General features: G+C 47.2%; 1 protein-coding gene across 8 annotated transcripts in view; it reads left to right on the forward strand.

Annotated features, from left to right (window-relative positions):
• Positions 1–24,980, forward strand: part of EIF4G3 (eukaryotic translation initiation factor 4 gamma 3) — a 165,054-nt gene that overhangs the window by 99,092 nt on the left and 40,982 nt on the right. For 5 of the 8 annotated variants that reach the window (XM_062013184.1, XM_062013187.1, XM_062013188.1 and 2 more), the window contains 5 exons: positions 5,516–5,624; positions 11,959–12,810; positions 18,504–18,592; positions 20,366–20,645; positions 24,409–24,566. In XM_062013184.1, the coding sequence (XP_061869168.1) occupies positions 5,516–5,624; positions 11,959–12,810; positions 18,504–18,592; positions 20,366–20,645; positions 24,409–24,566 (1,488 nt within the window). Of the gene's footprint in view, positions 1–5,515; positions 5,625–11,958; positions 12,811–18,503; positions 18,593–20,365; positions 20,646–24,309; positions 24,371–24,408; positions 24,567–24,980 lie in introns of those variants that run through there. The other 3 variants (XM_062013185.1, XM_062013192.1, XM_062013190.1) reach the window with 2 other exon arrangements.

A 24,980-nucleotide genomic window follows, 5' to 3' on the forward strand; every position in this document is an offset into this window, starting at 1 on the left:
ACAAAGCTCCTCAGGTACCTGGATGGTCCTAAATGTCAACATTCTTCAAGGATCACTTTTTTTTCCCCTCCAAGTTTGCTCATTTTTATCAGCCTGTAGCTTACAAAATGCAGAGCTGCAGTGCTGCCACATATTCTCCATCTCTGGTTTTGTCTCAGCAGCAGAGTTCAGGAGTTGTATGCAGTGCTGCCACATATTCTCCATCTCTGGTTTTGTCTCAGCAGCAGAGTTCAGGAGTTGTATGCAGTGCTGCCACATATTCTCCATCTCTGGTTTTGTCTCAGCAGCAGAGTTCAGGAGTTGTAAAGACCTTCAGTGTTAAAGGAGGAGCCAATGTGTCTGAGAGAAATGTGCTGTTTCTGTTAGAGACTTGTGTACCTGAGGGAAGTCCATACCACACACATGACTGATTACACACCTGCATCACTGTTCATACTCTTTCTGCCTTAGTGGTGTTGCTTTAGAGTAAAAAGAATGACTTTAGCTCAGGACTGTGATAAATCTATCACAGATTTAATCTGTCTGTTCAACCTTTAAAAATGCATTTTTCTGATGTAGCCAGAGAAGCATAACTATCTCAACTAACATTTTCCATAACTCATAAATCTCCTCTTGCCCCCACCTTTGAGTTTCACCCCTTCAAAGTCTCTGTATCCTGCTTCACCTGAGAAGTCCACGTGTAATGTCAGGAGATTGGAAATCCAGGTCTGTTTTAGCCCTGAGCACTCTCAGACTGGCAGGAATGTAAGTCCACCACAACATGAATTGCTGGGACTGGAAGAGGCTGTGCTGTCTCATTAGAAGAATGATTTCTGGCCTCTGACTACCCTTCCTCACCTTCAATGGGAAGAATAGATGTCTCCTTGATCTCTCCATAGCATCAGAGATGGGGAGGAGGCACGTGGCAGCCTCTGTGCTCTCCCCAGCTGCCACCTTGGTAGTGCTGCTGTTTGCTGTTTTGTCCTCCTCTTTTGGGAGAGATGCTGCTAAGCCACAGGCTGCTCAACTTAAAAGTTTTTGAACAATTGGAGAAAAAACTCTGTGGTTTGGAAGTTGCCTGTGTTTTGTTAGAGGTTCTTGTCTGTTGGCTGAGGGTCTGATCAGAGGACATGAAGGTTCTCTGAGTGACGGGTGGGCTTTAGATTGCAGCCTGGCTGAGGCTGGGGTCAAAGTTCTTCTTCCAAGTTCTTCCCTGTGTAATGTCATCAGTTTTTACTAGCTTTTAGGTGAAACAGCCCTTTCTGATCTTAAACCTTATTTTCCCTTCTGCATCTGGGGAGTTTTTCTGCTGCCTGTGCTGAGGCAAAAGCACAAGTTGGCCTTGAGACACCTGTTGTGCTCGAGCGGGAGCTCAAGGTTACAGCTGAGCCAAAGTGTAACTGGTATCACTGAGGTGGAAGAAAAGCCTGGCCTGCAAATCTCTTCTCTGTTAAGACCAATGGGATCATTATGGCTTTTGGCCATTCCCCTGGTTCAATCAAATCCTTCTATTGTGTGAAGGCATCACCATGTGCCTTGGATCACCTACTTTCTCCTCCTGGTCTCCCCCATGAGCAAGCAGCAGCAAAGCCCCATGCTCAACCAGCTCCCAGCTAGCCACGTTTCTGCAACAAGGTCTGCAAGGCAAGACTGGAACAAGCTGTTTTCCGCCAGAGAGAGGTGTGATGATTTGCAACCACAGCTGGAAGGGCTGAGAGCTGGTTACATATAGGACCAATTAAACTTCTTCCAAGCATTTTCCATAAGAGAAGATACTAGTGATGTAAAACACATGAACGCTGGGGAGATCTTCTTCCCACTGCTTCCTGCTAAATGACTTTCCCCATGAGAAGCTGTGGAAGAGCTGAAAGCAGCCAAGGTTTCAGATTGTGTTTATGCATGGTGCAGCTAAGCCAGGCACTTCCCAGATCGTTTTTGCATTCTGAAATCTATTTTAAGATACTACAATTAAGTCAAACAGGACGAAATAAATGTTTATCAAGAGGAGGTTAATAAGCATGAATTTTTATCAGCTCTAATTTATATGCAGAGCACAGCAGTGATGTCCAATCATCTCCTCTCAGTAAGGTATGCAAATACTTCATTGTTTAATATCCAGGCTTCGTTTTGATTAGGTACTTGGAACCACTTTTGTTAATCACAGAAGAGCTCTGGAATAGTGCTCACCAGAAAAAGTTCATTAGTGTAACATCACTGAAAAATTAAGCCCACTTAATCCAGGAAAATCAAACTTATTGTCCCAACAGCATCTCCAGTTCATCCCTTTAGAGCAAGCATAGTATCTTGGATGAAATTAGGTAGTGTCTTAATAGCTGAATTCCAGTAGTGGCAGCTGGTAACAATTTACTGGTCTAAAACTAGTAAGATTTAAATATTCAGCCCTAACTTTGCTTGAAACATGCCATGGCTCTTTGGATTCCCCTTCCCCAAAAGCTGCAGAGAGTCAGTGTGAGCCTCATATGAAAATACCTAACAATTTAGGGCAGCTCCTGGAGTTAGGTGCAAGGGGAGCATCATCACTTTTGTCTTTATTCCAGTACACTGTTGTATCAAACCCTGCACATCATGGGGTTCAGTGAGGTTTCATCTGGTCGAACATTCAAAATGCAGTCATGTCATCACTGAGCTTGAGAATTGTGAGTCCCAGCCCAATGATATTGAAGGTTTGCTAAATTTTAAAAGTGCTGCTTTTATATTGACAGGCAGTAATCTGAGTCTGGAATCTCATTATTGAAATAGGACAAGCCTGGAGGGAGAAACTCACTCAGGCAGTGTGTGGAAGCCACTACTGCAGACCATTCCCTGTCTCAAACGATACATTAGGAAGAGAAACCATTTCATTATTAGAACAGGTTTCCAGTCTTTCATTGTTTGTTTATTTAACTGACTCAAAACCTAAAACTTTAACACAAACCCAAAGCATCCTCTTCTCTCACTAGATGAAGTGGTTAACATCAAAACATTCCTGGAATGCTCAAAAGATGAGCCTGAGTGCCATGACTCCCAGCTGCACGGCGTTTGCTCTTTCCGTGCTTTTCATACCTCCTGCTTTGGAGTCGAAGCATCAGGTGGAATCTTCCAGCACCTCCACAGTGGTGGCTTAATTGCTGAAATGCTTTAAAGTTCCTGGAGGAGAAGCTGGCAGTAAGAGGAGATGATATTTACCCATTTCTAGCAGGATGATCTTTGTCACACTCTCTTTTTCTTTGCTGGGAAGATAAAACCCAGGCCCACGTGTTGTATCTGGCTCTGGGATATACTCAGCACTGATTTCCAGAGCAGATCACCTTTTAGAGAGTTAAAAAATGCTCTTGTTTTCCTGACAAACCCCTTGCAAGTGTGAATGAGTTTGTCACAGTTCCTGTTTGCTCAGTCCTCAGGCCGGGGTAGGGTGGAATGACACAGAGCAACTCTTTCAGCATCGTAAATCAAGAGGGCAGTTTTGAGGGTTTATTCCTAGAAAGTCTCTGAATGCTGTGTTTTAAAGCTGCAATCCTGTAAGGGTCAGGACTTAAATACTATTTGTACAAGATAAAATAAATGGATGTCTTCCAGATTTCTTAAGTAAACACGTTTACTGACCTAAGGCGTTTCTGGGCCTACAGGTTTCTCATCCCTTGGTCCCCTTTGGTTTCTCTGATTCTTATCACATTCCCTTCTCCCCCCACCACTGAACTCTTCATAACATGAGACTTAATGATCTGCTGAGGGGAAAAGAGTTCTTGAAACCTGCTCATTTGTAAAACTGTTTTCTTTGGCTTCCTTCAGCTTTGGCTGGAGGTAAAGATGCAATTCTTCATCCAGAGTCAGGCCCCGTCTCATCAGGCTCCTTCCTGGAAGAGAAACAATCCCAAATAAGATTTCAACCCTTCACCCTGCTTACTTAAGCTTTGAGTTTTCCAGATGTGCTTTTTCAGAGCTTTCCTTTACCTTTCTGTTGCCTGGAACAGTATAAAAATAGCATCTTGGAGATAATTCACTCTGTTCAGATGTGAGGGCTGAAAAAGCTGGACACAGGAGGAGGAAACCAGCAAAAGAGTCTCAGGAAGAGCACGTTGCCAGAGAGTTTCTTTTTTTTTAGGGAAATAAAGGGGATTTCTGACAGCCTGTCCAAGAGAAGGAACTGGACACCTGTTTCTTGGGCACTCTGCTTTATTTTGCTTGTTTCAGGATCCCTTTTTCTGTCAGTCTTCTGAGAAATCAGCGTGGATGGATAGCTCGATAAGAACAGCCACCTGCAAAAAGCTGTGTGGCTTTCCACTTCTAGAGTATTAATTTTAAAGTTATTTTTCTTGTTTCCATGGTCCCTGATGTGTGTTTTAAGGGGAGTTTGCAGATGTGAATAGTTGATTTGCCCCATCTGTGCTCACTGTAACATACACCAGAGCTTTACCTCTAAGTTGCAGTGAGTTTGATGTAGTTACCTAGTCTTAAACAAGGTCCTTCCTTAAATTCAGAGGTAAAGTACAGGGGGTTTTGATGAAAACTTCATGAACCACAGAATGGAAGGGGTTTGAAGGGACCTTTAGAGATCATCCAGTCCAACCCCTCTGCCATAGCACGTCCCACCTAGATCAGATCCCACAGGAACGTGTCCAGGTGGGTTCTGAAGACCTCCAGAGAAGGAGCCTCCACACCCTCCCTGGGAACACAAGTGTGTCCCATGGTGGAGATAAGATATATGGTCTGTGTACCAGGCTGTGGCTTTTTCTGTCTTGTGCTTTTGCTGATGTTGCAGTTTTGGGGTTTATATTTAGTAAATCTCAAGCTCACTCTGTGTTGATTGGGAGCCAGCTCCTCCTGCTCTCCTGTAGACTGAGGCACAGTTGCTTTTATTCTTTCAACCCAGCAGGTACCATCCATAAGTCTGTTTATAGAAGACATTGGATGTTGTGGGTTTTTCCAACCACACAGCTGTAACCAATCCAGATGATTTTTCCACTGTCATATACAAGTATTTGTGTAAGATATATACCTATCCATATATGTACAGATAGATGTATCCTGGTTATGATACATAAAGATGCATATATACAGTATTCATGCATACACCTTCTCTCTGTAGAAAGAGACATAGAAATATCAGAAGGTGCTTGAAATAACTGCACAAGGAGTTGAGTGCAGGATGCAAACTTACCTTACAGAGAGATCCAGGAGCCTTTTGGTGTCTGGCTGGCTTTTGGCAGACTCCATGGACAAGTGTTTGTGCCTCTCTTGGAAGAAGCATTCAGAGAAGAAAGTGTGTTAATAACTGTGCTCTGCTCTTTCTGGCTGTTGCTAACAGTAATTGTCTCTTTTTCCCCCTTCTCCTGCTGCCTTCTCCTCCCTCTCCTTTCCCCATGTACCTTTTGAATTTATTCAATTGCTCTGTGTGTCTTCTCTCTTTATTTTCCTTGCCTTTTGTTTTCCTCTCCCATCCCACCCTGTTCTCGTCTCCCCACCTGCTCGTGCTCCATGTTGCCAGTTTTTCTGTTCTCACGCTCATTATCACCCTTTTTTGTACTTCAAATCCCAGCAGCTGCCCAGCCAGGTCCCTGAGCACAGCCCTGTGGTTTATGGGACTGTGGAGAACACCCATCTCGCTGCCAGCACCACCCTCACTGCGACTAGCAACCCCAAGCAAGGTTTGTTGATGGACATTTCCTTCCTGATTCTTTTTAGTCTTTGGGTTTTGGTGAGGTGGGTTTTTTTTTCTCCTCCTTTCTTGTTTTAATGTGAATATTTCTGGCCTGGAGACAAGCAATCAGCAGAAAGAGGAGGGGAGGGACTTCTTTTCCTCCAGTACAAGGTTTTTAACAGTGTGTTGCTAAGGGAATGAATTGAAATTTGCCAAAGTGGAACTGCTTAAAAGTAATTCTAGTCAAGCTTAAATGTCCTAAAGGTTCTTTCAGGGCACCTAGAAGTGTGAGCTTCCTCTCACCCATGTGCCATCCTTCAGAGCCAAGTGTGTTGTCAGTAAAATGCTCTTAGCCAGAGAGGTTTTGTATCATTTGGACAATTTTAGCCACAGCAATGGCACGTAAGGAGCATCTCATGGTTCCTGCAGAGCTGCTCATGTTCCCTGTCCTACCAAACACAGGAGGCTTCTCTTAGAAAAACCCCAAACATTGGCATGCAAAGTGTCTCATGACAAACACTGCTGAGTTCAGTAGAAATGACAGGGATGGAAGGACTTCTGTGAAGTGATTCCATTTCCTTCTCATGTCTAAGAATATCCATTGGAACTGAGATATGTCGAGGGTTTGTTTCTCCAGTGTTTGAAGAAAGGATGTCCCAGGAGAGAGGATGGAGTGTGCCAAGTCTCTTCCCACACTGAAATTCTATAGGCACCTAAAGGCTATTAAAAAGTTAATGCTGTGTGTACTGCTGGTGTGTTAACAGCCATGGTGTGGGAATACAGAGCTGACACCACTGTTTGCTTCCCCACTCTTCACCACCTTGCAGTGTTTGAGGATTCTGCCTAAAGCAATGTGTCAAGAAGTGTCATCTTTTCCTTGTCAGCATTACCTGTAAACTTTGAGCCTGTGGAGACATGTTTTTTTCACCCTTCCCAGAGTATTTGCTAGAGGAAATCTAAACCTAAGAGAAGCACAGCTCTAGAAAAGAGGTTAAAAGCTTCCTCTCTTGCTTTCAGAAGTCACAAACAGCAGTGTGGCCACTGCTTGAAAGTAAAAGGAAATATCCCTGAGGCTGATTTGTAATTCTAAACTTACTGAGAATGAAGCCGTGCTGTAGACTTCAAGGTCTTGCTTCAGTGCAGACTGTCCCACAGATACATCTCTGGACTGCTGCAGAGACTACAAATACTTGAAAAGGAACCTTTTCATAGAGACATAGAATACTTTGGTTGGAAAAGACCTTTAAGATTGAATCCCAGCCCTGCCCTCACCCTGCCCAGCCCAGCACTGACCCACAGCCTCAGCACCTCAGCTCCAGGGCTTTGGGCTCCCTCCAGGGCTGGGCACTGCCCCAGCTCCCTGGGCAGCCTGGCACAGGGGCTCACACCCCTCTCAGGGAAACAGTTCTGCCTCAGCTCCAGCCTCAACCTCCCCTGGGGCAGCTGCAGCCCATTTGCCCTTGTCCTGTCATTCATGGCTGGGGAGCAGAGCCCGACCCCCAGCTCCCTGCAACCTCCTGTCAGGGAGTGTCAGAGAGTGCTGCTGGCTGCCCTCAGCCTCCTCTTCTCCAGGCTCAACACCCCCATTCCCTCAGCCCCTCCCCAGCCCCTTGTGCTCCAGCCCCTTCCCCAGCTCTGTGCCCGGCTCTGGCCACGCTGCAGCCCCTCAGTGTCCCTGTGGCAGGGAGTGAGGGGCCCAGCACTGACACAGCCCTGGAGCTGCAGCCTGCCCAGGGCCCAGCACAGGGGACAATCCCTGCCCTGCTCCTGCTGCCACCCCACTGCTGATCCCAGCCAGGCTGCCCTTGGCCCTGTTGCCCCCTGGGCACGCTGCTGGCTCCTGTTCAACTGCTGTTGACTAACAGTGCCAGATCCTTTTCCACCTTTTAAAGATCATGTTTTCCCATCTCCCCCTTGAATCTGGACTCTGTCATTGTCTAGATCATTGTGCACAACTCAGACATCTCTGTCAGCTGAAAAAGTTGTGGCAGGTTTAACATTTAGCCTGGGACCACACAGGCCAAAGGCAGCTCACAGACTCCTTGCTGTGTGCTGCTGCTCAGCCCTGGTGCAGCTGCTCATCCTGCCCTGTGTCCCCTCCCTGCTGACATGCCCCAGTCCTGCTCCCTGCCAGGGCTCACTCCAGGCACACTGAGCTGCACTTGAAAAGCTGATGACTGTGATGCAGGCACCCAAGTGCATCTGCCTTTTTGAACAAGTTGATGCTGCACCATAAAATCCCAACACTTCACATCATGGTCTTTCAACCCTGGGTATGAGAAGATGAATTGCCAGGACATGTGGATCTTCTCCCCCTTCTTTCTCTCTTTAACATAATCCCTTTTTAGGCAACTGTAAGAAGACTGGAGGGAAGTCTTTAGGTAGTTACACAGCTCTGAATGTGCTGGGTTAAACAGAAATCAGGGCTTGAAGTGGGATTTACCACTGGTGAGCTTTCAGTGTTTATCTCCATTCCATCCCAGAAAGAGTCAAACACTTGTTCCAAATGTTGCTGAAGAGCACATTTATATAAGCATTGAGGAGAAAGAGCAAGCCCTGAAATAACACCATTAGCTTTTGTCTGTAGCCTTGAGGGTTAGGGAGAGCAGTGCTGGTGTCAGTCCCAGCACAGGGCGAGTTAAAAGGTGAAGGAAGTTTAAACTGATGTCTTTAAACTGGGCTGGTGAGCTGGGAGGGGACACATCTTCCCAGAAACCAGTGCCAAGGTATCCAAATAATGGTTCATTTTATGCCTGATGTTGGATTGTTTTTCTGTTCCAAAATAGGAGCAGTGATGGGTAGGTTTGCATGGCTTGCTTAGGCAAGTGCTCATTAAAACCAGCTTTATTGCTTCCCTTAAGACCTCTCTGCCTTGGTCATCCTGTGGGTCGGATTCTCCCTTCTGCCCTTCACCTCCTGTGCTCATTTGCATCAATTGAAACATATTCTAAAGCTCTGGTGCTGATTTTGTGCTATTCAGTGATCGTTTGGCAGGTGTTTGTAGCTGTGTACAGCGTTTGGCCCCTTGGCTGGGCTGGGGAACAGAGCACATGGTGCTGTACTGGCAGCCCTGGCCTCTGTTATTTCTCACTGAGAGTATCTGCAGTACCTGTTATTTTGGTGTTGAAGTCATTAGTGAGGCTGAGTTTGGCATTGCATTGTGTTTAATATCCTTGGTTGTTCTTTAAAGGACAAAGCCTTTGGCATTTGCAGCTTTTAAAGCAGCTTCTGACTTTGCAGACTTCAAAGCTCAGATGTGATTTGGAGGAATATAGGAATTGCTACTATAATAATGCAAGAAGTGGCATGATTTAAGGGCAAGCAGTTAGCTGGCATTCCTGTAGAACCACAGAATCATTATGGTTGGAAAAGACCTTTAATTCATTGAGTCCATCCCCTCACCTCACCCCACCAAACCCACCACTGAACTAAACCATATCCCTCAGCACCTCATCTCTAGGTGCCCCTGGTACATCTAGATCAGCCAGGCTGCAGGAGGCAAAGATGTTGCTGGAGAATTCAGGTCAAGCTGAAGGCAGAGAGTGCAGGAACCTGGCTGCAGGCCAAGGTAACAGGGTATAATTGTGCATGAAATCAGAGCTGTCCGTGTGCACTCGGCTCACACAGGTTCTGGGGGATGTTTGCAGCAGGGTTTTAAAAAAACCTCTTTCCAAATCCTGCCATGCATCACACACAGAGGTTTGTGGAGAATAGGTTAGTGTCAGTTCCCAAGGTTTGGAAAGCTTTGAGCCTCTCCTCTGACACTGTGACTCAGGACCATGTGCTCCATCAGCTGGCAGCGAAGCCCCGGCCGGTGCCGCCTCCCAACGGCTGCATCAGGACAAAAGATGGAAAAATGGCAGCCAGCCCAGTGACTATTTTCAGATAAACACTGCAAAGCAGAAACAGTAAAATCTTCTCCATCCACTGCTCTGGGTGAACTTTGGCACCAACAAGCACCCAGCAATGCAGCTCTCCCTCTCTGATGTTCATGTGGAGGAGATAGCAAGTGGCCATCCTGCTGGCTTTGTGGAAGTGTTTCTCATTCAGGGACATTTAGAAGGATTTGTGTTTATCTGGAGACATTAAAGAAATGATCCCTGGACAAACTTTCCCCCTGAAGAGCCAAGTGGCCAGTGAATGCCTGCTAAATGTAACATGAGGAATGATCTTGGCGTGTGTAGAAAAAGGGATCTGATTGGGTTTGGATGAATTGAATCCCAGAGTGGTGGGGGTTGGAAGGGTCCTGCAGAGCTCATCCAGCCCCAGCCCCTGCTCAAGCAGGTTCCCCTGGCTCAGGGGGCACAGGAATGTGTCCAGGTGGGGTTGGAAACCTCCCGAGGAGCCTCCACACCCTCCCTGGGCAGCCTGGGCCAGGGCTCCCTCACCTCAGCACCAAAGGAGCTTCTCCTCCTGTGCCAGTGGAACTTGTTGTGTTCCAATTTATGTCCATCAACCCTTGTCCTATCACTTGAGACAACAGAAAAACATGCTGCCCCATCCTCTTGACAAACCACCTTTTAAATACTTGTAAGTATTAATGAAGTCTCCCCTCAGTCTCCTCTTCTCCAGACTGAATCAATTGCATTGATTTTTGTTTCCCCTTCCCAACCCCGAGCTGTTCCACGTGCCTGTCTCTGTACTAACTGACAGGGATGAGTTCCTTTGCCAGCCCTTGGAGATTTGTTCTCTGTGATGGTTGCTCGAGTTCTGAGCCCAATCTGCTCATTGTTCTTCTGAAGCCCCCCCTCCTTAAATCACTTTCCTCCTTCCATTTCACACACAGCCCCTATCAGCAGTTAATACCTTGGCCAAATAAGGTGCAGTTTGAAGGAAGGGTGTTTAAACCACTGGGTTTACAATGCAGTTGTGTGGCTGTGCTGGGTTTTTCTCTCTCAGGATGGTTTTTTCTACACAGTTCAAAAGACCTGGGTTTTTTTTTTTTGTGAGCAATCTCATTTGACTCCAGGCAGTTGTTTATAGTGAGCTGGAAATGTCAGGAATGCTCCATGAGGTCTCTGCAAAGGATGTTCCAGAATTGTGAGGTGACGCATTTTCTTTTACTAAACCCAGTTCCTGGGTCCTTTTTCTTCCATGGAGCCTTCAGAATTGAAATCAGCTGTTGGGATACTTTCTCCCTTTTTTGTTTTTATCCTCATTTGTCATCCTCCTTCAAAGCCACCTCCCTACATGCCTCATTAAGTTGGTAAACTACTGCTTTGGCTGTGGTCCTCACTGTAGCTCTGCTGGGGCTTTCAGCAGCCAGAGGCAAAGTTCTTCATTGCTCCAGCTGTTCCTAAAGATGGGACTTGATAGTCCAAGCAGTTTTGGATGGATTCTCTTTCAAAAGCCCTTTCCCTTCAGCCTATCAGTTGAATAAGCCCCAAATAAGAAGGCAACAGAGCTGGAAAAGACCAAGCGAAGCTGTACCTCTTCAGTTGTACCTGGATTTTGAGGGTTTAGGGTTGGTTCCATTTCATAATCTGAACAGGCCTGTGCCTCTGGCTTTTCCAGAATCAGTTGTGACAGTGTCCTGAAGGGGTTTCCTGATGCTTCAGTGCTCAGAAACCCTCAAGGCATTTTGCAGTGATGGAGCAAGGACAGATCAAGCTGATCCTCCCCACACTGGTGATGAGGAGCTGAGCCCCTGCCCCTTCACATTGACTCTGACAACTCCATCTCATCTGTCTTGTGGAGTTGTAGCACAAAGGCACTTTCCTAAGCCAGATCTTACAGTCTACATCTTGCCATCAAATCAGAGGTGGGAGAGAGTGTAGCAGAGAGAGAGATCCTGTAGAGCTTCCTAAAAGGTCTGGGCTCATACTTAGTTCAAAAGAAGTGGGAACATGTGTGTGAAGCAGAGCTGGGACATCTGGGAGCTGCCTGGTGATCCTGGCAGGGATTGTATCCTAAAGTCTGTTGCTAATCCCAAGATAAGCACAGGGACTTGTGTGTGCACCGTGTTTTGGAGTTTGGTTTTGGTAGATGTGCATGTTTTGTAGTGCTCTTCTCACCCTGCTTGATACCCTTAGGCCACAAGCATCAAGAGGTAATGGAGCTGGTTTTGTAAGACAGCCTTTTCTGGAAAGGGTGGCTGCTGGCTGCAAAGCCTATGTTCAGAAAACTAGAAGCAGTGGTTGCATTTTCAGATTTGCCAGCTGCAGCCTGTCTGGACTTTTCCTTGAGCTGTAAGGTTAGCTTCAGGTGCCTCTGCTGTCTTCCTTGGAGCTTCTGGAAGAATGCAGAATGCAGACAAGGAGAACCAAGGGGGCTTATGTACAGCTGAGGATGGAACTGACTTGTTTGTAATGCTGCCTTTTGGTTTTTTTCCCTTTTTATAGAAGAGAAGCCAAAACCAGATCCAGTATTAAAACCTTCCTCTCCAGTCCTCAGACCAGAACCTGCTGGGGAGAAAAAAGATCAAGCTGGCCAAACAACCGAGGCCACCTCAGTGGAAACGCCACCAGAAGTTCCTCTTGCTCCATCCCCAACCCCGCTGGCTCCAGTCGCAGTTGTTCCTGCTGCTGCTGTCTTGGCCCTTCCTAGTAAATCCACATTCACAGCTGACTCAGAGGAGAAATGTGAACTAGCTTCCCCAAAAGAGGAGGCAATGCCTATATCTAATCCCACACCCTGCACGGACACGTCAGAGCCTTCGCCAGCGGAAGAGGCTGACGCCGAGGCGTGCCAGGAGCCTAGTAGTGTAGCATCTAGTGATATTCCAGTGACTGCTAGTACTAATCTAATTAATGAATTGAATGGAGTTAGTGAAAAAGGAACTGCTGCAGAGAGCGTAGCAGATGTAGCCCAGGCAGAAGTTGCTCCATTGACTGTTGAGTTGGAGACACCAGAAGCACCTCCAGCAGAAGTGGAAAGCGTGTCATGTTCCAGTGCTGCTCTTCACACTGCTCCCTCTCCTCCTCCCACCCCACCTCCCAGCCCTCCACCACCTTCTCCTCCAATTCCTCTTGCTGCTGCTGCTGTTACCACTACAACTCCTTCTCCACCTCCTCCTCCATCTCCTAGTGCCCTCCCTGTTGTTCAGGGAGATTTAGAAGGAGAGGAGAGCACAAGAACTACTCTTAATGAAGAGGTAAAAGATACTGAAAAGAAGGAAGAGCCAGAAGCAGATGGACAACTGGAGGAGAGCACAGAGGCTCTGAGTTTAAACTTGAGCAAGAGTCCTGTCCCAGGTAAGCATTTGGCACCGTGGTTGCATGTCCTGAAGAGCTGGATGAAGGAAAGGGCTTTTCTCCTCTTCATTCCTATCTGCACAGAACAAATCTGACGGTGCTGCATGACAGTTGGTGTGACTGTGAGATGCAGGTCTGTGCAGGGACAAAAACACCCTCAGGGTTGTTCATAAAGGAGGCAGCCTCCTCAGCTGTGCATCCCAAGGTTGGCTGGGTTGCCAGCATTTTGAGGCAGCACTCCCAAGTGCTGTTAACAGGGGAATTCAAAGCACACTGCTGATGTTCTCTCCAAGGTGACCACTCAGTCTGGGGAGCTGTTGCTTTGGATTTATCAACCTGTTCCTATAAACCAGACTTAAGGTTCAGACCTCAAAAGTCCTCTGGGTGAACCTTCTGAACCAGCAGCTTCTGGAAATGGGTAGGATGGGCTTTTTTCTCAACTATGAAACTATATCATGATGTTACCAGCTGGGGGTAAATGAAAGGAACTGTTAGAGCTCTGCCCAAGGGCTGAAGCACCGAGTGTCACACATCTCAGTCTGCTCAGCCTTAATGAACAAGGTGTCTGGGTTTTCCTTTGCCCAAGTACCACAGAAGTGAAATTTCCCTTCCACTCAGCTGTTCTCATCCCACTGTTCTTGAGGTTTTCAGAAAACAAGATGCTTTGCTTTGGGAGGCAAAAGGACTTGTTACAAATGACTAAAAAATGCCATTTCTGTAGAATCCAGGCACTTCTCTGAGTGCTGACATCTGCCTGTCCTTTCAACCTCCCATCTCATCACTGCTTTGGCTTTTAATGGCTTCAGATAGACCTTTGGCTTTTTATTTCCCATATTTTCTACAGAAAATGGCACTTTTGGTGCTTTTTTTCAGGACTTCCTGCAAGTGAAACTGTGGCAAAGAAGTTAAATCCCCCCTTGGCTTGTAGGGGACTACAGTGGTGGCTGTTATGCACACCTAGCAGTGCTAAGGCATTGAAATGTGTCTTTTACACCCCTTTTTGCAGCTGAGATGTTGTTTATTTAAAGCCACCCTTTGAATTGGGTGAAGCAGGTTTGTGTTTTGTTGTGATGTTTGTGGGGTGGGGTTTGGTTTTAGTTCATTGTGTCCCAAGCAATGGGTGTGTGATGGCATCAGCAGCAGCTCAGGCTGCTCTCTGCTGTGGATTCAGTGGAATGAAAAGCTGAGGTTGGCCTGGTTCCATATTTGTGTAATGCTGCCCTGGGTCAATGTGTTGGATCCTAAATAAAATCCAGTATCTAGAGGAGACCAGAGAGATCCCTTCACTGACCCAACCACAGAGCTCTGGAGGTGGTTTGTTTCTGTTAATCTTTCCCTGGTTTTGTTTTACTTGGGTCATTTCACTGCTCTGGCACTTGTCCTTTCATTCTGAGCTACTTCATAACACAATTTCCTTACAAAGCAGAGGAATGGGGCTCTTTCTGTAAATAAGGCTTTACCCAGATGGGTTCCAGCTTGCAATGTTATTACTTGGCTTTGTAATGTCCTGTAGCTTAAATTACCAAAAAGAAAAGAAAGTACTTACAGCTTTTGGGGCTTTTAATTATGCAGAAGATGAATTTTAATGCTGTAATGGCATTAAACCAGCCAGCACATGTTGGTTAGCCAATGCATTGACTTTGGCAACAAACAAAGATTTCTCAAGATCACTTGAAACTGCTGTTGAAGCTCAGTACTTCAAGGAAAGCAAAAGACTCTCCAAGTCATTTTCTGTGTGCTTTATCCCTTCTTTAGTGATGTACAACTGTATTACAGTTCTCTGCCAACCTTTCTGGTTTTGAGCAATGATTTTCCAGTTCTTCCTTGGAGAGAGGGAGAGACTTAAGTGATGTAACCTGGAGGTGACAGCTGCTTCAGGCATCCATCTGAGCTGAACCAGGGTTTGCATGTCTGTCCCATACACTGGGAAATACAGATGCTGGACTTGAGGAGCAAGGAGTAAAGGCTCTATTATCTTTTCTCCTTGGACTAAAGGCCAAGAATGTTGTTTTTATGATCTCTGGGAATACAGTAGAGACTGGGCTAGGGGAAACTTCTCCAACACGTGGTGGTAAGCGGGAGCTCTGTGGCTTTTAATGCTGTTTCTTTGGAGCTCTCAGCAGAAGTGTGTGCTTAGAGCAGTTTGGTCACAAATCACACTGCTTTATTCCCTTTAATAGTAGCTGATCTGATTCAACTGAGAGACTCCTGAGACCCAGGACCTCAGAGAATAATGGAATTGCTGCAGCATTTACTCCTGAGTGATGCTCTCATAGTTACAGCCTGAGCTGCCTAAAAATGTTGGGGGTTTCTGCATGACATCCACCTCCCCCCTGACATGGCAGGACAGGGCTGTGGAGACTTGCATGTACATCCCATATTTTTGCAATGAAGGCAACAGCTTTTCAAGGCTGATGGAGAGGATTTGCTTGTTTCTCAAGTGCTTCACAGAACACACCTTCTATGTAACAGTCAGAGAAACCATACTGTGCTTTCTTGCTTTGTCAAGCTCTGTTCAGAGAGAGAAACAACTCCCTGAATGAAACATCTTTATTCTCCAGCTGTTGTTTTTTACAGCTCAAGAAAAGATAATTTGTCAGCATTAGGAGGAAGAGACTGGAGCTGGGCAGGGCTCAGCCTTTTGGGATCCAAGGAAAGCCCTGCTCTTTCTTTTCCACTGCTATTAGGTCTCTTCTCTGCCAGATCTCCATGGTCAGAGGGTGTCTGCAGGAGCATCTGCATTCTTGTCGTGCAGAAATTGGAGTGTGCTTGATTTTCCTTTTGATTTTACACTTCACTCTATCAAAAAGCCTGAAGCTGTGTTAACTGGCACACTGAACATCACAGTGGTTTGCTCTCAGTGTCTGACAGTAGCTGGTTGATCTGTAGCCTGCTCATCAGCATCGTTGGTCTTGCATCTACTCCCCTACAAAATGGGGAAGATTTGCTGGGTTTCAGAGCATTAAACCACTGAGAAGTGCAGGGGTTTTTATTCCTGCAAGCAGAATGTTGTACCTGGTTTCTTGCTGCTGTGTTTCTGTTCTGAGCACTCTGGAGTGTGGGATTAGAAGGGACACATTCCCTCTGTTGAGTGTGCAGGCAGCACATCTCATTCCTGCCTGCTCAGGAATCATTATCTCAAGGTGTCCAGGATGGGCAGAGCTTTTATCTGCACAGTGCAAGAGCACACAGAAAGAATTCATTCATACATGTCTTCATTATAAGGGCAAAAAGTCCAGATACTATCAAGAGAGAACCTCAGCTCTGGGCCTGTGACTCTGACTAAAACCAGGTCAAAGTCACCAACGACAGGCTGTTGCTTTGTTATTAAATTCTGGCTTTTCTCTAGTAGTTTTGCTGGCTGTGGAGAGGGAGCCAATGCTTCTCAGGGAACAGAACAGGAAAGACTGTGTTGGTGGAGTGGAGTTTCTAAAGAAGGCAGTGCTACCAGAGAGCTGAAGCCTTTAGGACATGCTCTGGATGCCTTTGATGTCATCTTTCTATCATGGCTATTACAAGAAGGAAAGAGGAAAAGAAGAGATTGCTGTCTGATGGAACATGTGTGTGAGGAGGAAAGGCTGCAGCCCTGGGGCTGTTCAGCCTGGAGAAGGCTGAGAGGAGACCTTACCTACACCTATAAATCCCTAAAGGATGGGTGTCAGGAGGATGGGGTCAGTCTTTGTTCTGTGGTGCCCAGTGACAGGACAAAGGGTGATGGACATGAGCTGGGACACAAGCAGTTCCACTGACACAGCTCCTTTGGTGCTGAGGTGAGGGAGCCCTGGCCCAGGCTGCCCAGGGAGGGTGTGGAGGCTCCTTCTCAGGAGGTTTCCAACCCCACCTGGACACGTTCCTGTGCCCCCTGAGCCAGGGGAACCTGCTGTAGCAGGGGTTGGGCTGGAGGAGCCCTAAAGATCCCTCCCAACCCCACTATTCTGTGTTTCTCTGATGTTTCCATAACATAATGGAGTGAAATTGTGTCATATTAAAAACGTGGGGGTTAGTCAATGGAGTTGTGTGTTGAGGTCATTACTGGGCACACATGACCCCTCCTTGAAGAAAAGAGCATGGAAATGGTATCACTGAAGGTGCAGGTGTTCCATCCTGACAGTAGGACCTGATGTCTAGCCTTAAAACAGCAGGTTGGCTTTTGAAAAGCACTGAATGTTCATTAGATTACAACCAGGTCATAGTGCAGGGACCTGTGGAGCCTTGCTTGGGGCAGTGTGGACACCGGCTCCATTTCACCCCAAGATGGTAACTCAGCTGTTCTTAACCTCAGAGCAGCAATAAAAGCTGATCCCTGGCTGTGTAAGGCAAAGCCTTTTTACCCTTTGTGCCTGTTTGGCTTTCTCTACTCTTCTTCAAGCCTCAGGGTTAGTTCAAGGTCTGAGTTCCTCTGTCATGTGCTGCGTGAGCCGTGTGGGACCTGGATTTTGGGACACCCAGGTGATTTTTCCAGCTCTTCCATGAACCATCAGTTCTCTAAACAACCTCATAGTGTTTGGATATTTGAATTAGACTATTTTATTGTTACAGAACCTTTGCTTTTGTGGTGTTTTACAAGAAGATAGAAATCTTCTCCCAGCACCTGTTGTGCTTTGGGCAGGGGCCAGAGCTCTGAGGGTCTGATTTCCACAGCACACAGTGTTGCTGCAAGTCCATAGTCACCCTCCAAACAGGGAAAGGCTGTTAAGAAGCTGCTGAGGCTCACACACATCTTTCAGGGCAGTGTGAACATGGCAAATCCTCCTTGCCCACTGGGACAAAACAAGCAGTTGTTAACACTTTTCATTCAAGGGTAGAAAACCCTTTCAAAGTTGTGTTTCATTGTGATCAAAGAAGTGCCTGCTGGGGGTGTTTTCCATAGTATCTGCTAGAAACTGAAGGCTGGAGCTGGAAATGTGTTTGCAGTAAACTTCAGTCACAAAATCAATGCCATTTATGTGCCCTGTTAAATATGCAGATGTGCTGCCTGGTGTCAGGGCTTGGACTGGTGGCACTTGCAGCACAGTCTGAGCATATTGGCTTCTGTGCTTCTGTCACCTCTTGATAGACTGTGTGGTTTCTTTGATCCTTTTGGGAGGGAAAAGAGAGTAAATCACTGCTGATCTGAGAAACATTGTGTGGTGTTTCCTTTGAATTGCTTGGCCAGGGAAGTTCATGAATGGTGGAGTTGTTAATGTGCTTTTGAACTGAAGATTAAATCCAGCTCAGCAGAGGTGCTGTGAGATTGGAGGACTTGTCCTTTTGCCTGAGATATGGGAAATTTGGGCTTGTTCCTAGTTATGGTTTATGGTTACCATTATGACATGATAATACTCCTTGAGAATAAATATGTTCAGAACAACTTCCACTGTGAGCCAACACCTGGATCTTTCCCAAACAAGAGTTTCTGAAGGTTTTCTTTCCCTCTGCATGATCTTTATGCTGTTGATAAACTCCTTGCTACCACAAGTACCCTTTTGAGCTTGAATGAGCAACTTGGAAAACAATTCACTGTGTTTTAATGTCACTCCAAGGATCATGTTACTACCAAAAAGCAGTTGTATGGAACCAAACCCTCTGCAAAGGCTGCGACAGCTTCGTTTTCCTACGTGGAAAACCAGTGTGTGAGAGGGAAAGTACATCACCCACAGCCAAGTTGGCTCTGTGTAATTGAGTGTTGTAATAGATGTACACTTATATTGCAGCCCAAACAGCTGTAACTGCACCAAAGATGTGGAAGAAACCAAAAGACCAGACCCAAGCCACTGAGGAGGTGATAGAGGCAGAACCAGAGGTAAGAGGGAACCACACTCTTGCTTTATCCAGATGTGATGAGGTGTTGCTCTCTCAAAACTGTATTTTAGACACTGCTGCTTAGTTGTGTCTTAAAGATCCAGGGCAGACTTTTGTGGGCAGAGAGAGCTGTGACATTCCCCATTGTTTTAGGCTGTTGCCTTTTGAAGCTCTTCAGTTTTCCTCCTTTTTGCTTAGTTTAACAACTCCCAACATTCAAGAACATGTAGCTGCTGTCCTTCAGGTGAAGGATGAGACAAAAGGAGGTTCAAATCCCTTAGTGCTGCCCTGTTTGGGTCTCAGGCTGCTGTGGTGACGTTTGCTGGGTGATGTCATTGCACAGTGATGTCGTTGTATCGTGACAGGAGGTCAGTTTTCCTCACCACCGCCCAAAGGAGAAGCCAGGGAAGAAAAACATCAAAGCTTTCAGGCAAAAGCACCTCAGTGGTAATTAGATGAGTAAAGAAAATCTCCCTGGTATGAATTTTGCAGGAGGAACCTCTTTGTTTAATATGCTGGGTTAGAATAGATCACAGAGGGGGCAGGAGAGTCAAACTGTAACAGCTCAGACTGCCCTGAGCTTGCATAGAAACTGATGTGAGCCAGAAGTGATGCAGAGAAACATTCCTTCTCCACTGCACTCTTTTTTCCTGGTTCATTATTCCTCTACTGTTTCCTCCCCAGCTTTCCCTTACCACAAACCTTGTTGAACCTTTCTCCTCTAAAAGCATCTTGTTGCAAATTGAATCTTGAGGCTCGGTGGATGGTGCTTCGTGCTTTGCTGCAGCAGACAGGCTCACCTGCACCTTGTGAATGGGAAAGATGTGTTTCCCCTCTTTCTGGGGGTGAAATAGATGCTTAAAATGCTCACATGAAAAGTGTGGCACTGTGACAGCTGGCCTGTGTGCAACAAAAAAGCTGGGGATTGCATAATCCAAGGAAGGTAAAAGCATCCCTGTGCTCGTTTTGAAGCCAGTGAGTGAAGGGTGCTGTTGGGGCTGCAGCAGCAAGTTTATGCTCCCTTTGTGTTCTCTTCATCATTTATTGGTGGAGTCATGTCTCCTGGACCACTCTGTGTATTCATTGGTGCTCATTTTTCAGAGCTTTCCCTTAAAGCATTTTGGGGCATGGTGCCCTCAGGGAGCTGAAGGGACCAAAAGCCTCTCTAGAGCATCTTCAGTTAAATCTTCCCTTTGCTGGGACATGTTGGGGTTTCTCACCAGAGCACATCCCAGACTCTGCCTCTGTCTGAGTGCAGAGGCAAACTGTGTCCTTGGAGAGCTCTCAAATTAACAGCCAGGGTACTATTAATGCTCCTTCCAGAAACAGAGATGCCAAAGTTGTGCCTCTGTCACATTACCTTCTTTTTTTGGGGATCTGCTCCAATTAGGAGTGTACATTTAAAGGAAAGAACCCCCAAAACAAGCCCAACGTGCCCTTTAGAGCAGCCAGTGAGCTGGGGGAGAGGAAAAGAACAAGGTTGGCTGTCCAGGCTGGGTTTACTCTGGCTGTTGTGCTACAGGGCTTAACAATTCCTTCCATCTGATCCCAGTCGCTCTCAGCAGCTCGAAATCTTTCCAGTCACTCTGGTAATTATCAGTAATTATCCCTGAGAATGAATCAATAAATCACCTGCTTGCTCCAGATCCCCACATCACTGTTTAGGATGGGGTTTGTATTCCTGATGCAGGCAGCAGTGCTGTAGTTCTGTGCTTCAAGGAGGAGATGAAGAGCTGCTCCATGTGCTTTAATTGGTTTCCTTTTGGTGTTTAAGGTAACCCCTGTGTTCCCACCCGTGCTTCAGCCTAAAGTAGAAGAGGAACTTCCAGGTGACAAAGTACTTGAATCTGAACAAGAGAAAATGAGCCATGGGTTTCAACTGGAGACAGACCCCTGTGAGCTTAAGAAAACAAAAGCAGTGGAAGAGAACGGAGAGCAGGAGGCAGAACCCGTGCGGAACGGCGCCGAGAGCGTGTCCGAGGGAGAAGGGACTGATGCAAACTCAGGCTTCACAGAGAGCTCCAGTGAAGGGCCAGTGTACCAGTATAAACCAGGTAAATCCTGTTTCACACATTTGCATGTTTGCTTGGTGGTGTGGCTCTCTGAACATCCTCCTCACTGAAGGAAATGGGTTACAGCGTTTCATCCTGGCTGAGTCCATCAGGATCCACTGACCAGCAGGCTCAGAGGCACCTCCTGGGGGAAGCACGAGGGGAAAGTGGTTTTCCTCTTGCTGCTGGTTATGAAGAGAAGGGAAAATGCCCAGTTCCTGAAATGTAGTGCATGTGTGGGTGTTGGCTGCAGCACAGTGGAAATGGGGGTGAATTGGTTCCCTTGTGATTGACTGAGAGCAATCCAAGAAATACTGTGTCAGCAGACAGGCTGAGTTCCTGTGTGACCTACTCTAGGGGGTCCTGCTCTCACAAGGGGGTTGGATTTGATGCTCTTTTGAGGTCCCTTCCAACTCTTGAAGGCTCTGATATTCTGTGTGATTCTTATATGAGATCTGAAAGTTCTGGTTGAGCCCTAATCACAAGTTCTGGTGTTTATAGAGGTTTCATTTCCTGGCTAAACAGTTACATATCACCACAATTCTGGAAGAGTAAGGAAGAGAAACAGTTTGTGGGTTTCCATCCAGGCTTTACTGTTAACCTGCAAGCATGCAGTTCCTTTGATAAAACAGTTCAAGGTTGCAGTCCCTTTGTTGCTGATTCACACTGGATACAGTCTACCCAAAGGATGGGTTTGTTATTTGTTAAGGTATTCCTGTGTGACCTGATCCAGGTGGGAGCTGCTTCTGCAGGGGGGTTGGACTGGATGATCTCTAAAGGCTCCTTCCAACCCCCACCAGTCTGTGATGATTCTATTTAATTTGTAGACCTCCATTAATTTACCACATTGAGAGACACCTTGAGACTCACTCACTTCTCAGTTGCTACCAGTTTTTAAGCCATTTCTTATTCAGGTGAAGCTCCCTCCAGAGAAATCAGTCATTTCCTTTGCAGCCCAGAAACTGGAGTATAAAAGAAAAGCAAGAAGAGCTGTGGGAGCTTGGAGAAGGTGTCAGGAAGGAGAACCACTGTTCAGGGATTGCACCATGGTTGTTACTTCAGTGTTGCCTTCATTCTGACACACACCTGGGTTGCTTTTCTTTCATTAATTTGGTACTATCATATAGTTAGGAGAAAACACAGAGGCCTCTTGGTAGTTACCACACACTTAGGACAGCTTACCACTTTATTAGTTAAGCCCATCTTGAAGTTAATCCATAATTCATCAGCTGTGTCTCTGAAACACTTGATGGCCATCAGAACGTTCCCACTGGGAGCTGAGCATCCTTTCACTCAGCTGAAGGGGCTGCATTGATCCCTTAGACAGCAACATGCATTGCATTTGTCCCCTGCAAAGCAGCCCTGACCACTTGGTGCAGCCACCCTTAATTGCAGCTCTGCTCTTTCTGAAAAGGAGGATTTGTGCCCTTTAGTCAACCATAAGAGGAATTGTGTGTTATATCCCAGTGTCTCCCCACGCTGAGGATCCAGAAATCCTGCCTGTGATGCTGACCAGCTGCTTCTCACATGAAAACAGCTTGCTAAGATCTTTGCAGGAGAAGGAAACTGTACATATAAACTGTTTCTTACTGCTGTCAGTACTTTTCCATGATAAATGGAGGATGGTGTGGCACAGTGGATAGGCAGCTGGCCAGGAATTCTGGCAGGGACACAGCTGGGCAGCCAAAGCATTTTGTGCTCCCCTTTACCCCAAAGCTCTGTAGAAATAAAACTGCATGAAGAGCTAAAAACTGTAATTACCTCTGTGGATTTTCATTCCCAGTTACTAAAACCCCTTGTTGAAATAGGTCCCTGTTATTGGCTGCTGCAGGGCTGAGGATGATGAGAACCCAGAGACCTAAAGCCAGTGATCAGGGACTGATACAAAGGAAAAACCTCAGCAGCAAACCTGAATGGCTGAATAAATGCAAAGCAGCACCTTTTGGCATCAGTGAAATACAAAGGCAGCATCTTGTGCAGACATTTTTCTTCATGTGCCACTCACTCAGGGAGCTGATTTAGCCTGGCTGCTAGGCAAGTCCATCTTTTGTGTCTAGACTGTCAGACTCTAGTTCTGTGTGCACTGAAATGGCCTTAGGCTGATGTTTTCATTCAAAAAGTCCTCTTGGCCAGAAGACCCTCTGAGCAAATGGGTGAAGAGCTGGCCTTTGTAGAGCATGGCCTGTGACTGGGTGTTTTCTTTTGGTCCCTGACATTCTCTCCAGCATGGGTTGGTAGAGACTCAGTGTTTTCAGGTTTTCAAAGGAACTGTTTTGTTCTGCACAGTTCTCACCTCTGCAGTTGTCACTCTGTCACACCATAGCAGCCACTCTAATTTTTGCATTTTCACCTGGAAGCTGGGAATTGTGTCTGTTTTGCATGAGAAAGTCAGAGCTAAAATCAGCTGGCATCAGTTAAAGCTGCAGTTAGTGACCACTCTGTGTGTGGGTGCTGCTGGAGCTGGCTGTATGCTTCCCATTGTGGATGTTCCTGACACTGTCTCCCACAGCATCCTCCTGGAGAAACTGGCTGCCCATGGTTTGGATGGATGTGCTCTGTGTTGGGTGGAAAACTGCCAGGCTGCCTGGGCCAAGAGAGTGGTGGGGAATGGGGTTAAATCCAGTTGTTGGCCAGTCACCAGTGATGTTCCCAGGGCTCAGTGCTGAGGCCTGTTCTGTTTAACATCCTTATCAATGGTCTGGGTGAGGGGAACAAGTGCAGCCTCAGTCAGTTGGCAGATGGCACCAAGCTGGGTGAGTGCATGGATCTGTGTGAGGGCAGGAGGGGGCTGCAGAGGGCTCTGGCCAGGCTGGAGCCATGGGCTGAGGGCAATGGGATGAGGCTGAACAAGGGCAAGGGCCAGATCCTGCCCTTGGGCCACCCCAAGGCCAGGCAGCTCCAGGCTGGGGCAGAGGGGCTGGAAACTGCTGCAGGGAAAGGGCCTGGGGGGGTTGGTGCCAGGGGCTGAACAGCAGCCAGCAGCGTGCCCAGGGGGGCAAGAAGGCCAAGGGCAGCCTGGCTGGGCTCAGCAGTGGGGTGGCAGCAGGAGCAGGGCAGGGATTGTGCCCTGTGCTGGGCCCTGGGCAGGCTGCAGCTCCAGGGCTGTGTCAGTGCTGGGCCCCTCACTCACTGCCACAGGGACACTGAGGGGCTGCAGCGTGGCCAGAGCCGGGCACAGAGCTGGGGAAGGGGCTGGAGCACAAGGGGCTGGGCAGGGGCTGAGGGAATGGGGGTGTTGAGCCTGGAGAAGAGGAGGCTGAGGGCAGCCAGCAGCACTCTCTGACACTCCCTGCCAGGAGGCTGCAGGGAGCTGGGGGTCGGGCTCTGCTCCCCAGCCATGAATGACAGGACAAGGGGAAATGGGCTGCAGCTGCCCCAGGGGAGGTTGAGGCTGGAGCTGAGGCAGAACTGTTTCCCTGAGAGGGGTGTCACCCCTGTGCCAGGCTGCCCAGGGAGCTGGGGCAGTGCCCAGCCCTGGATGGATCCCAAAGGCGTGGGGCTGAGGTGCTGAGGCTGTGGGTCAGTGCTGGGCTGGGCAGGGTGAGGGCAGGGCTGGCACTGCAGCAGCTTCAAGGGCTTTAACAACCCAAATGATTCTGTGATACAAGGTGTATTCCTCTCTTCACTGCCTTTCAAATTAAAATCCAGTTAAATTAACATTTCCCAGGCACCTAGCAATCTCTTCCCTTTGGATATACTGGAAACATGGCTTGGAGAGGGGAAATCTCTGTTACCTATGAATCTCGAGCACCTTCTGTCCTTATAGAGCAGTGGAAGCCCCTGGACCCGGATGGGAAGAAGCAGTATGACAGGGAGTTCTTGCTGGATTTCCAGTTCATGCCTGTGTGTATCCAAAAGCCAGAGGGGCTGCCTCCCATCAGTGATGTGGTTCTCGACAAGGTGAGAGGAGAACCCATAAAACAGGTATGTAAAGGTTTGGTTTAATAGATATAAAGGTCCTTAAGACACTTCACTGCTGGAGCATCGTGGTGCAGACTTTGATTAGGAAGAGAGGTTATTTGACTAATGTCATATCACAGAATGCTTCAGATAGAGGCATCAGAATGTGGAGAGGTGATTAAAAACTGCAGCATTCTTAAGGATCACTGTTTGGGTTCAATTGTGGTGGCTTGGTGTTAAAATTTCAAGGGATACAGCTATAAAGCTGTGCTCAGGGATGGCCAGGGACAGGACAAGGGGCAACAGGGACAAGCTGGCACAGAAGAGGTTCCAAAGCAACACAAGGCAGAATTTGTTCCCTGTTGAGGTGAGGGAGCCCTGGCAGGGGCTGCCCAGATGGGCTGTGGAGGCTCCTTCTCTGGAGACATCCCAACCCAG

The sequence above is a fragment of the Colius striatus genome, chromosome 21, assembly GCF_028858725.1.
Source record: "Colius striatus isolate bColStr4 chromosome 21, bColStr4.1.hap1, whole genome shotgun sequence".
In the NCBI taxonomy this organism is placed as follows: Eukaryota; Metazoa; Chordata; class Aves; order Coliiformes; family Coliidae; genus Colius; species Colius striatus.